This window comes from Plasmodium chabaudi (genome assembly GCF_900002335.3).
Source record: "Plasmodium chabaudi chabaudi strain AS genome assembly, chromosome: 12".
Taxonomy (NCBI): Eukaryota; Apicomplexa; class Aconoidasida; order Haemosporida; family Plasmodiidae; genus Plasmodium; species Plasmodium chabaudi.
Window position 1 is genome coordinate 1708935 of NC_030112.2, and position 13080 is coordinate 1722014.

At 22.8% G+C, this 13080-nt stretch overlaps 4 protein-coding genes across 4 annotated transcripts; 2 read left to right on the plus strand and 2 right to left on the minus strand.

Annotated features, from left to right (window-relative positions):
- PCHAS_1247000 (conserved rodent malaria protein, unknown function) lies at positions 1–1255 on the plus strand (the record flags this gene model as incomplete). The annotated part of the gene is made up of 3 exons (XM_016798962.1): positions 1–27; positions 383–761; positions 906–1255. 3 exons carry the CDS (start codon positions 1–3, stop codon positions 1253–1255), a joined length of 756 nt encoding a protein of 251 aa, XP_016652890.1.
- Positions 1256–2068: 813 nt separating this feature from the next.
- PCHAS_1247100 (fam-b protein) lies at positions 2069–2996 on the plus strand (the record flags this gene model as incomplete). The annotated part of the gene is made up of 2 exons (XM_016798904.1): positions 2069–2137; positions 2286–2996. 2 exons carry the CDS (start codon positions 2069–2071, stop codon positions 2994–2996), a joined length of 780 nt encoding a protein of 259 aa, XP_016652889.1.
- Positions 2997–6292: 3296 nt separating this feature from the next.
- On the minus strand, positions 6293–8286 carry PCHAS_1247200 (conserved Plasmodium protein, unknown function; the record flags this gene model as incomplete). The annotated part of the gene is made up of 2 exons (XM_051321004.1): positions 6293–6375; positions 6468–8286. The coding sequence occupies 2 exons, from the start codon at positions 8284–8286 to the stop codon at positions 6293–6295; spliced, it is 1902 nt and encodes a 633-aa protein (XP_051176958.1).
- Positions 8287–10467: 2181 nt separating this feature from the next.
- Positions 10468–11970, minus strand: PCHAS_1247300 (fam-a protein; the record flags this gene model as incomplete). Its single annotated transcript, XM_051321005.1, has 6 exons — positions 10468–10542; positions 10690–10920; positions 11014–11117; positions 11288–11357; positions 11454–11691; positions 11840–11970. The coding sequence occupies 6 exons, from the start codon at positions 11968–11970 to the stop codon at positions 10468–10470; spliced, it is 849 nt and encodes a 282-aa protein (XP_051176959.1).
- Between the last annotated feature and the right edge of the window lie 1110 nt (positions 11971–13080).

Below are 13080 nucleotides of genomic sequence, written 5' to 3' on the forward strand. Positions count from 1 at the left end.
ATGATGTTAACGAATGTGATTCATATCGTAATTTATTAAATAGTTTAAAGACATAATATGAAAATTAAAAAAAAATTCTTATTAATAGCAATCGAAATCGTCGTCATATTAAAAATTCGCTTATTTATAATTTTAAAGATATTCCTTCTATAAAACAACAAAAACAAATAGTTACAGTTGGATTTAATTGCGAAAAATGCAAGAAAGTAAATTCAAGCGCTAAGGAAAAAAAAAAATCTGCGCCAAAAAATTCACAACCTGTAAAGCCTGAAACAGATCATCACAACAAGCAGAACAAGATTCCCCATCATCACCACCAGTATTGACCAAATCGATTCAAAAAGGATCACCCGATTATCAAGGCGCATTAAATGTTGCATAGGGTCAGTTATCAAATCAAGAGAATATATCAGAAAGTTCAGATAGTGGCCAACATAATTCATCAAGTGAAATAAAAGAACAAGGGGATAATATAATAGATAAACCAGAACAATCACAAGATGATCAACAACAAACTTCAGGTTCTAAACACGAAACTTCAAGTGATGCGCTAGAAAATGGAAATAATGATTTAGGAGGTCAAGATATTGAACCGAAAATTTTAATGACTCAAAAGACCTATAAAAGTATTACAGGAATAGATTCATTGAGGCATCATGAAGATTTATGGAAGATAAAAAGGTTACTGGGGTTTTTAATTGGCGCTCAAAATACATTTGAAAAGTATCGTTCCCCTTTTTATAAAGCATTTACTAATATTGGTAATATCTTATATGAGGAAGCAACTTAACCTTAGAAAATGCTTACGATAAATCTATAAATTTTGCTGGTAGCACGATTAATTATGTGAAAGAGCAACTTAAAAAAGCACACAAAACAAAAGCATTCGAGAATATTCCAGCAAGTAAAGAAAATGAACCAGAGCCCGGGCCCTTCTTTGTCAGAACCAGAAAATATCCAAACAACAATACCAGTTGATCAAAGCAATGCTACCACACAAGCGTCACTTCCTACACAAAATATTGGTTCACCAAATAGTAAACAAGTAAATCCTTCTGATTCACCCTCTGAGAAGCAACTTCAACCATTAGTTGATCCTAGCAGTAAAACACCTAGTCTAAATATTGAAAAAGGAAGCACTGGAACCAATGTGGAAGACAAAACACCACAATTAGTAAACTCCATAGATATATTTAAAGGATATAACCGACCTGAAATTGTTGTTACAGTTCTTTTTATATCCATTATTTTATGAATTATGTACAAGGTAAATAAAATAAAACTATGAAGTATACAATTTTTTAAATATTTCCTCACTATAAAATATTATATATTTTTCATAATTTATATTAGTATTTGTAATCCGAATGGAGAAAGGAATTGAAGAAAAAAAAACATGAAAAAAAAAATTTACAAAAAAGTGGTAAATAGAATGCAGAATATTATTAAATAATATTAAGCATTTGAGAAGTATAATAAATAATAAACAATTTAAAGTAAATAAAAACGATGGTTTGTTAATGTTTTCATTATATGTTTGTATTTATTCATATAAAAAAAATATATATATTCACCTAATATTTTATTATTTTAATTGATATTTATTAATTTGGTTGTATGTAAGCAATAATAGAAAAATATAAGTTTCCAAATATTGAAACCGCATCACTAAATATATCAATATATTGTAAATTATATTAAAAGACGATTTGTATAACAAAATTGTAAAAAATATATTTTATGGAAAATTATTATATACATATATATTTTTATAATTAAAATATTAAAAATAGTGTATTTTTAGAGAAAAATTAATATTTATTTGAAAAAGAAATAATATTTATATCCATAAATACTTTTGATGGATATAACGAAATTTATTACAACAATTACATTAATTGATTTTATAGGAAATGGAAAAAATGAATGAAATAAATATTATAGTTTTTTTATAAGTATATTCATTTATTCATAAACTTTAGAGAAAAAAACTAATAAATGCTACTATTTTGTGAATAAATATGAAGCTATCATCAGTATTTCATTTATTTAATAAACAAAATTAAAAATGATAATTAAAATTTTAAAACATGTTTTGCTTTCAATTATTATTTGTTCCTTTGAATATGCCCAAAATGTAAGTTGCACATTATTTTATTATAGTTTTCGTATCTATTTGTTTTACATTAACCTTAATTATTGTTTCATGGGTTGGTAAGACGCTTAAGTTAAAAAAACAATTAAAATGAATTATATATATTAATAAATACTTCATTTCTTTGCAGGAATTATACTATGTAAACGAGAGAAGCATATACCTTGAAAGGAATATAATAAATTTTGGAAATAATAGAGCATTAACAGATGCAGACAACCAATTCGATTTATATGATTTTTATCAATCAACTTTGAGTCTTGGAAATCAATTGAATGACGGCAATGGTGATGACGAAAAAATGATGCCTCTTCGAAACTTTATAGATTCACATATAACGAAGCATAAAGAAAGTAATACATTACCCAATTTAAATGATCTTGATGAAAAAACGAAAAAGTTAATCTATGAACTTCAAAAAGAATTAGAAGAAACAAAAAAGGAGATTGATAATATAAGGAATAATGAATTAGCAATACAACCGGTACAAGATAAAATAATAATAAAAAACGATGGAAATATTTCTGTATCAGAACAAGACTTTAAACAATTGGAAAATGAAGGAAACTTCTTGAAGATTGAAGATTATAACTTTGAAGATGAATATAATGAAATTATATCAAGTGATATTTATAAGGAAATAAAAGATAGTAAAAAAGCAAAAAAAGAATTTAAAAAAACTTTTATAAATATGATGATTATTATGGTAGGTCTTGCTATGGCAATAGCATCAGAAACGTGGTACTTAATATTTCTATACACACCACAGATGCTTTCCCTAGCTAAGAGCTATTGGAAAGAGTTTAAATATCGCATTAATAAACCAAAATATCCAAAATAACCACTTTTTATTATGTTTTATTATATTTGTTTAAATGATTAAAAATAATATATTTAATAATTTATGGCATAAATGTTGCAATTTTTACATTTTATAGAATAATGAAATTTGTTTAATTGTTTGTTTTATTATTATATTATTTAATTTAATATATAATCATTTATGTAATTAATTTATCCTTTTTTAGTGTTTGTCAAAAATTCATTTGTCCTTATTTTCATGCATACATATTATATATTAGTGGATTTTTAATATACTCATTTTTAGTTAGTATTTATAATTGTTTTAAACAAACTTTATTTAAACATATTTATAAATAAAATTATAAACTATATTTGGGGTTATGGTTCAGGAAATAGAGTTACGTTTGAGGAAACCCATATATAGGGTCAGGGGTTTTCATTATGAGTTATAGTTTTGTTTTATGGAACCTATGTTTTGGATTAAAGCCATATTTTAATTAATTTATAATTTGGCCATATTTATTTGTCTATAAATGTTGATTAAATATATGTCATTCCGTATGCTTAATCTCAGGATGGTGTCTAAATGTGGAACTAAAATGTCCATACCCATTAATATGAAAGGGGGCAAGCAACATATTTTCCATACGCTATAATACTTTATCTAATTCGTTCATACATGTTAAATGCGGCAATATTATAACTTCACATTTTATATTTTATTTATAATTTTTGGCTAACTATATATAAGAGCCCTTATTATATACTATATAAAACTTGTTAGCCCATAAATATATCGAATAATGAACAACCCGATATGTTTCTTTATTTGATGAAATGTTTTGTTTTGTCATTATTATTTTTATTTAAATTACAGCATTCCAACCAAACTATATAGTAACCTTATATATGAGGCTATAAATTATAATTATATTAATATAGAATCACTGTCTGCAATATAATATACATTCGGGTTAATATGCGCTTTTAAGATTAATTAAACATATTACAATATATAATAGACAATCATAAATATCGATGTATAAAATATCGATCAAGCTTCGACAATACAACGCTATCTTAAAAGATGTTTTATGCATCTAACATTTTTAATAGCGCAATAAAAATCGTAATGTATATATTACCTTTTTTAAGTTTGAATTGTAGTTACTATTTTCTTTTATTATTTCCTTTACATTTGTATTAAAATTAATTAGTATTAATAAGAATAGTTTTATAAGCTTCCATTTATTTTCCATAAAGGTATAATAATAGATTCGTTATACAATAATTTTTTAAATTCATAAATTTGAAGTATAAATATATTATATTTAAAATAGTTAATATAATTCCGTATAAGAATATTAATAAAATTTAATATTATAGTTTGTTATAATACTTATAAACAATTTGGTATATAAAATTAATGTTATTATTCTAATATTTATATATATAATATTGTATCAATGGTCAAGCAATAAATATTTTAAATTCTGGAAACATGTACAATTATATATTAATGCAAAGTATATAGAAAAAACGTGTAATAATTAATTTAATTTAAACTAATGGTTATATACATACAAATTCACATATATATAATTTAAATATAATGCTTATACAATATAATATATTTGTTCTAAAATAATTGATTTAAAAACTATGAAATAAGGAAAATTACAAATTGGTTTAAAGTATTTTTATTATGCGCATTAATTATTCCGCTGTACTATACAGTGATATAGCAAGAAGCAACAATGATAACAATAGATAAAGTATTAAATACGAAAAAGTCAATAAATTCATTTGATTCGAATACGTTGATATATATTAATTATATATATTATTAAAAATGAAAAGATGTAGACGACAATAAATAATTATTATAATTTATACTTAAGTATAATTTTAATGTAGTAATATTAAAACTACAAAGCCATATATTATTAATTCTATTAACAATTTGAATAAAAATGTAGTTTTCTATATTGAGTTAAATTTTTTATTATAAAATATTTAGTATATAATATGCTTATGCTCTAAGTAGCAACATGCACTAGAATGGTAATTTCACTTATATTGTTTCTAAAAGTTTATTATTACATTTAATCAAAAGTAATTTATAAACTAATATAAGTAACAAATTCGAAGAAAGAAAAAAACATGAAAAGAGTTATAAACTCAACTAGTGGAAAAAAACAAATCCAAATAATTATAAAATCATCTACTAAAAAAAAACAGACTAAAAAGTCTATAAAACCCGTTTATAGGGAAAAACCTCCATTATTAAATATATACAAACATATGCAGGCCGATCCTATGCCATTTATTAATTTATTTTTTTTGTTAATTTTTTTTGTCTATAAAAGAAAACGAGATATTATAGAATCATAAATTTAATTAATGTCTTATATTTTTTTTAAGTAGCCAATGTCTAGATATTAATGGTTCTACAGTTTAAAGTACATATAAATACGTAACAATAATAAATAAGTAAATTCATTTATTGTTATAAATGATTAAGTTCGATGAGATAAATAAAATATGTATTTTTATGTAATAGTTGAATGTAACATTATCATTTGTTATTTTCATAATCTATATAAAGATGTCATTTTCGAGGATTATTATTTTTTCCAAATTTTTATGAATAATAGTGGTTAATAATATATAAAACCTTTTAAAAAATATAATTTTATTATAAATTGAATTATTTATTATTGAAAAAATTCATAATAAAATTTTAAAAAAAAATAAGAATGACCCTCTAAATCTCTATCATACATTACAATATAGAACAGTTTTTTAATAAATATTCAGTAATAATTGCATAAAAATAAATGTATTGTTTCATAAAACCTTTCTATAATTGTCTAATTATATTAATAAAAGCTTTAATATTATATATTTTTTTCATAATATAAAATGTGTATATATAAATATATATATACATTTCCATTCTTTATTAAAAATTATGCTAAGTGTGTATAATAATATTATAGAAATATATGTAATACTTAATGAAGTTTAATTTTTATTATAATAATGTTCAATAAATATATATAGATTAATAAACATTATAAAATCACATAAATTAAAATCAAATTGAAACAAAATCATGAGATTAATCCATGAAACATATTTAAATTCAAATGTATTTTTCCAAACATAGTGTTATCTTATTTGAATAATCACATTAATTAATTTTAGGGAGGTAAAAAAACAAAAAATTACGATTATTAAAATGGAATAGGAAAATAAATAAGTTATACTATCATCAAATAATCGAATAAATGAATAAATGTTGGAAATTCCACACATCTTCTTAGTTGTTTATGATGAATTTCTTAAACTTTGAATAAAGTTCATATAAATGTACATCAATATTATTATAGAAGAGGAGGCAAATTTTGGGGCTGTAAAGGGAAGAATAAGCAAATGATGTTTATATAAGGGGAAAATATGATGTATTTCGATATACTATTAATACGGGGAATATTTCACTTACTTTTATCGGAAGGCGTCACCATGGGATTAACCTGCATTGCTTCGTTTATGTAATTGCCTACGATATTTTTAATGTGTTTCGTATTTATGATTGTTTCATTATTTTGGGATTTTTTTATTTGATTTTTGAATCCATCTAGTGTCCTATTTTGAGGATCAGAATGTCTTGATTGCTCATTATTTGTAATACAACTACTGGGGCCGCTACTATTCGATGTTCTAAAAATATTGTTTATATTGCTAATTTCGATACCACTTTCACGCAAGGCTTTGCTCTTATATATGTCCCATATACATTCATTTAAGCATATCTTAAACTTTGAACAAGTTATTTCTAATAATGGTAAAAGATTATTTGTTATATATCCTTTGAAGAATGAAAATTCAAAAAAATATACGCCATACCGCATATCTATCTGTGTACCATTTTTTCCGCTACCGTCTTCACTAGGAACATCGTGTAAAATCACTGTTATGACAGCTCGGAAAGATTTAAGAATTGGCAACATAGATACAAAGCTAATTTGTGTTTGTAAAACTATACAGCTATCAAAAAAAAATAATTTAATAGTTTCACTAATATCTGATCTTGTAGGTATTGTAAAAATTCCATATACTTTTCTTTTAGCTTTTGTCAATGATATATTATATTTAAAATTAAATGAATGTCCAGATGGAATTTGTATGGTATCGCCTAATTCATTAAACTCGTCATAATTAACACCTTGTGGATCTAGTCGTTTATAAAATTCATAATATGGATTTTTTTCAGTAATCTTCGAAAATACGTTATAATAAACATCTTTAAAATTTTTATTTATATATAAACTATTTGCATATTTTAAATCACTATAAAAATCATTTTCTTCTAATAATTTAATTTCTTCGGGATATAAATTCATAGATATCATATCATCCATATCTTTTATAATTAAAACTTTTTCTGACAATTCGAGAGAGGATGTTATGTCATTTGAATTTAGTTTGTTATTTTGACTTATCATTTGTGTTTTATCGCATGGTGTCGTATTTGTTTCCAATTTTTGTTTTGAATCTATTGCATATTTGATCATGTCCGATATCGAATTATGTATATCGTCTTTATCTAATAATGATGTAAACGAAAATAATTGGTTTTCATCTGGATTTATTTTAAGCCATTTAGGAATTATATTCAACTCTTGTGCATATTTAGATAATAGGAGTGTATCATATTTTACTCTAACAATCGATGAATTTTTTAATATTTGATTAAACTCAGAAACAAAATAAATGGTATCACTCGATATGAAGCATTTTCCTTCAACTAAAACAGGGCTTTTTAATGAAAGTTTGCATTCATCTGTTTTTATTATAGCACGATTTCCTTCATGAGTTTCTTCCACTGTTTCGCTCGAAGAAGCTTTTTGTTGATCATTGCCATCTAGTTCTTCTTTTTTTGAAGTAGCCCTTAAATACTTTGCAACTTTGTCATTTGGGCCCAAATTATTCGATGAACTTTCATTGTTTGTTCCTTTTGGTAGCAAATTTTCATAAACATAATTTATTATTTCTTGATTGATATTTGCATCAGGAATGTCATCTGAAACACTTTCGTCGTCACTTGGTTCTGTCGCACTTTGACAAAGTTCATTCATTCCAATTGTTATATTTTCATTATCGTCTTTTATATTAATTTCAAAAATTTTATGGTAACCTATATATTCATCATTATCATCTAATATTAATTCGGAATTCTGATGGCTGTTAGTAAATAGAGGCGATTCTTCCACCTCAGTTGCAAAATCATGATATTGTTTTGTTTCATTTAACGATGCCATCACCAAATAATGATATTAAAATGAGCTATCATTCGGTATATATATGTATATAATATTGGAGGAAACGGAGTTTGAATTTTTATATCAAATATAAACAAAAACATAAAAATAATATACTTTATTAAGGATGCGACAAATGCATAAATATTAACAAATTTATAAATAAAATTTTAAAAAAGGCGGTAGCCCATGGCACAGAGAGTTATGCCATTTTATATATTTTTATAATATAAAAATGATATTATTAAATCAATTAAATATTAATAAATGGATGAAAACATTATTATTTTTTTTTAATTACTATATATTAGTAGTTCATTTATTATACTATATTAGCAACAACAAATATATATTACAGAATAATAGTACGCGAATTAATATAATAATTAAATTTATAATTATATTAAAAAAATAATGCAAAAAATAAGAAATGTATAATATTTGTCGTATAAAAATAAATTAAAAAAAAATAAATATATTATATTTTTTCTATATGTATTTATTTTCATATAAAAAATTATATGTTGCAGGAAAAATCTGTGTTGTATAATCGAAAAAAACGACTAGCAAATAATAATGTATTCACTATATCATACAAATATATTATTCATATATTATAAATAAGAACGAAATAAAACAAAAAATATTATTTCGCAAAAACATGTAATTTTGCAATATTTAACTATAAAAATATATATGTTTAATAAGTTTAACTAAAAAGTATTTTTTACAAATTTGGATGCAAGTAAATTTTTAATCTAATTTATATTTAAACAAATGTTAGCAATATGATTTATGACGCTATATGTGTAATAACAAAATGTATAGAGCTCAAACAGGTTAATTTATATGTTCTTTTTTATAAAATCGGTATCCATATATAATTATATGATGCTATCATTCATACCAACCAATATTTCTTTGTTTCGTCCTTGATAAAATAGCCTTTAAGCTCATATGCATTAATAGTATAAAATTATGATAATTTAAATGTCGAATTTTTTAATAGAAAATTTATTAAGAAGAAAATATATTTGGAATATTATTGAATATATACACATATGTCCATTTTAACCGTTTTAAAGCATAATATATATAATCAACCATAAGTCTTATATATTGATGGATAGTAGTTTAATATCATATCTTTATGCCAAATAAAAGCGTACAAAGCTATTTTTATTAATATAAATTAAGATTTTAACAATATAAAATAATGAAATAAAAAAAAGGTGAAAATTTTATGAAAATGAAATAATTTCTTATAATATACTTTTTTATTAACATATGTTTTTTAGACATTATAAAAAATGCTTTCATAAACATTTATTGCATTATAGATAATGTAACTTTGTCAAACCGTGATTTATAGTTTGTGTATCAAAAAAATATAAAGATTTATTTCATTAATATTATAAAATATGCGTATTAATTCGGCTATATTATAGCGTAGACAATTGCTCATAATGAATATGATTATACCTATATATATATAATGTTTATTACAGTTTTATCGGCGAAACTATAATTTAAACTAAAAAATGCGACGTATGAAAATATGGAAATATATATACATATAATATAAATATCCATATTCGTGAAGCCCATGCCTTCATAATGATTAATATTCAAAACCCCATTTTATAAATTTCTTTCTTTTTTGTACTCATTAAAAATAATCTCACTTTTACCAATAATATTTCGAATACAGACATATGTTATGTGATGACCTTGATGAAACTGAAATGGCAATAAAATATGCAAACGGGGCTTCAAAATTTTATAAAAACGTGCTGAGAATATGGGAGGTTACTCGCCCAATTCTACAGAAAATGAAAGCAAACCATTTGGCCATATTTATTTGTTTATAAATGTTGATTAAATATATGTACCATCTCGTATATTTAATCTCGAGATGATGTCTATGCTTGTAAAAAAAAGGGGTGAAAAACATTAAATGAAAGGAATATCATAAATAATAACAGCTATATTTGTAGTATTCACAAAATGAATACAAATAAATGCATCCTAATATTAAAAGACATACAAAAATAATATACAAGAAAAAATTATTAAAACAAAAAAAACTTATGATGGTAATTTAAAACAGACATTATGCATGGAAATAAATTGTTTTATTAACATAAATCTTCTAATATTACGGTGGTGAAAAATATATGTTTATGTAGGAAGGAATTCACATTTAAAAACCGTTCCAATCATACATTCGTGATAAATGGAATTATATCCATCAATCTAAGAAAAAAAACATAAATGGATGAATATATAAAATGTTTAAATTTTTTGAAAATTATAGTATATATTATAAATATGTGTATTTATTTAAAACAATATTTTTTTAAAGTTGTTGAAATAAGTTATTAAAATTTGTATATCGCTTACAGATTTAACATAGTTGATATCAACCTGATTGTCCTTTTTTTCAATATGGTATCCAGCTATGTTAACAAACACTTTCTTTAATTTTCCTTTTCTAATATCTTCTTCAGAATCAATTTCTGTTGTGAATAAATTTGCGCTTTCTACGATAGTGTTTTTATATTCTTTCGTGGAAGGGTTGTGATCATTTATATTTGCTGAAGCCATGACAATTACAGTTGTACCTTCTAATGTCTACAGAATTAATAAAAATATATTGCATAAATTATTGTGAATAATATGAAAAATATGATTTATAACGAAATAGAAGAGTATATTTTTCCTTACTTCAACCTTTGTAGCTAAAGCATAAAAATATTTCTGGCGGGATCCCAATTTTTTTTTGTATCGTTGTTGTATCATTACTAAATTTGGGTTGTACACACGGGCAACTTTTCAAAAAAATAATAATTTTACAGTATGTATATTAAAATATTATGAATTTGAAGATATGGAAAACAACAAATAGTATAATATAACAATGGAAATAATAAATCACGAATTTTCGAATAAATAGTAACACTATTATGTTAAATTGCCTAATTATTTGTGTTTTGTATACTTTTAATAGAATCCTCATTGAAAAAATTGATTTTATCGGGGCTCCATATTTTGTTTATTATTTTATTATACTAATGGAAATAAAGAGAAACATATGTATATAAACTATAATAATTTTTTGATTATAATTTGGTTTATAACTTTTTATGTTGTTGGCTATTTGTTACCTTATTCGGATTATTAATTGTATATTGAATTTTACCAACATCTGCTTGACCTTCATGGTTTTTTTTATAAAAAAACGTTTGGTGAACATTATATTTACTACATAATTCATAACCTTCTTTACTTGTAGCAAGATGTTCTAAACGCATTACAGCTTCATTCATAAATTTTTCCGCTTGTTTAATTTCTTCTGGATTGGTGCATAATAGTTGCTTGTTTTCTTCATGTATTTCTTCTGAACTATCATTGATAAAAATGGACATATTTTTTATGAGTACAAAAATAAAGTTATTGTATTTATATTATATCATTGGTGCATAGGCCTATATTTAATATTTTCATAATGAAATATGCAATATATATTATATATATTGTTGCATTTTCTTACGTATCGTTATCATGTGTGGATCTGAGTGGTGTAGCTTTTATTGGAGCGGGCTCAGTTGCAAGGGTTTCATTTTTCACATATAAGGAGATGCTTAAAAGAAAAAAACCTATTTGAATATAAAATTTATTCATTTTGGACTTTACAAACAAAACATTAAAATGTATATTAGTATTTTTTCAATAAAAATTAACAACTTGAAAAATAGCACAAATATAACTAAAATTGAAGCAAACAATTTTCTCCAATAAATCATAAAAAACTAATATTTAAACGACGGAGCATATGTTTTTATTATATTTATAAGTTTAATATATTTTTATTTAAATAATTCAACCACAAGACGACATCAATAGCAGAAGCTTTCATAAATAATGAATATTAAAAATATTATGATTCATAATTTAATTAATATTATAATATATAAAAATAAATAGTTTTGATTATATTATACAAATGATATTTTTAATATATGGAATTATTAATACGCAAGTTTTATATTTTTATAAATGATTAAACTAAAATTGAAATTTATAAAACGGGCCTTATGTATGGAATCACATATATACCTATATTTATATATAATAGAAAAAATAATTGTTTTTACCTAATAGAAAATTAATCATTTAAAATATAAATATAAAAGTAAGAAAATAATATAAAGCATATGTTTGTTTTGATATAATTATATACACTTACCATTAATAATTATATTAAAATAATTGTTTTGTTATTTTTTCCGATTTGTTTTACAACATTTTTTTGATAATACTAGTTTTAATATAAAACATGTCTATTATATTTTTAAATATTAAAATAATTAATTTAATTTGAGAAATGCAGTTAATTTTACGCATTATTAATATTACTATAATAAAAAGATTTTTTGCCTGCCATAATAATAGTATGATAAAATTTATATTATGAGAATCGCACATTCTGAAATTTTTTTGTACCTTTAATACACATTTTTCTAGAAAATTTCTTAATTTTATAAAAATTATTTATTGGTAGTAATATTGATGCTCATGCTTTTTCATATATTCATACAAATTATGAAATTCCTTTTAATAGTAAAACAAGGTATATGTAAAATTTAAAAAAATATAAAAATAAAATAATGAAGCATAATGTTGCAAAATCAGGAAATATGTATAATACATGAAATTAATTTATTATTTTATTTTAATATTCTTGATGCCGAGGTGTTAATGTATTATGGGTCAAGGTTATATATTATGGGT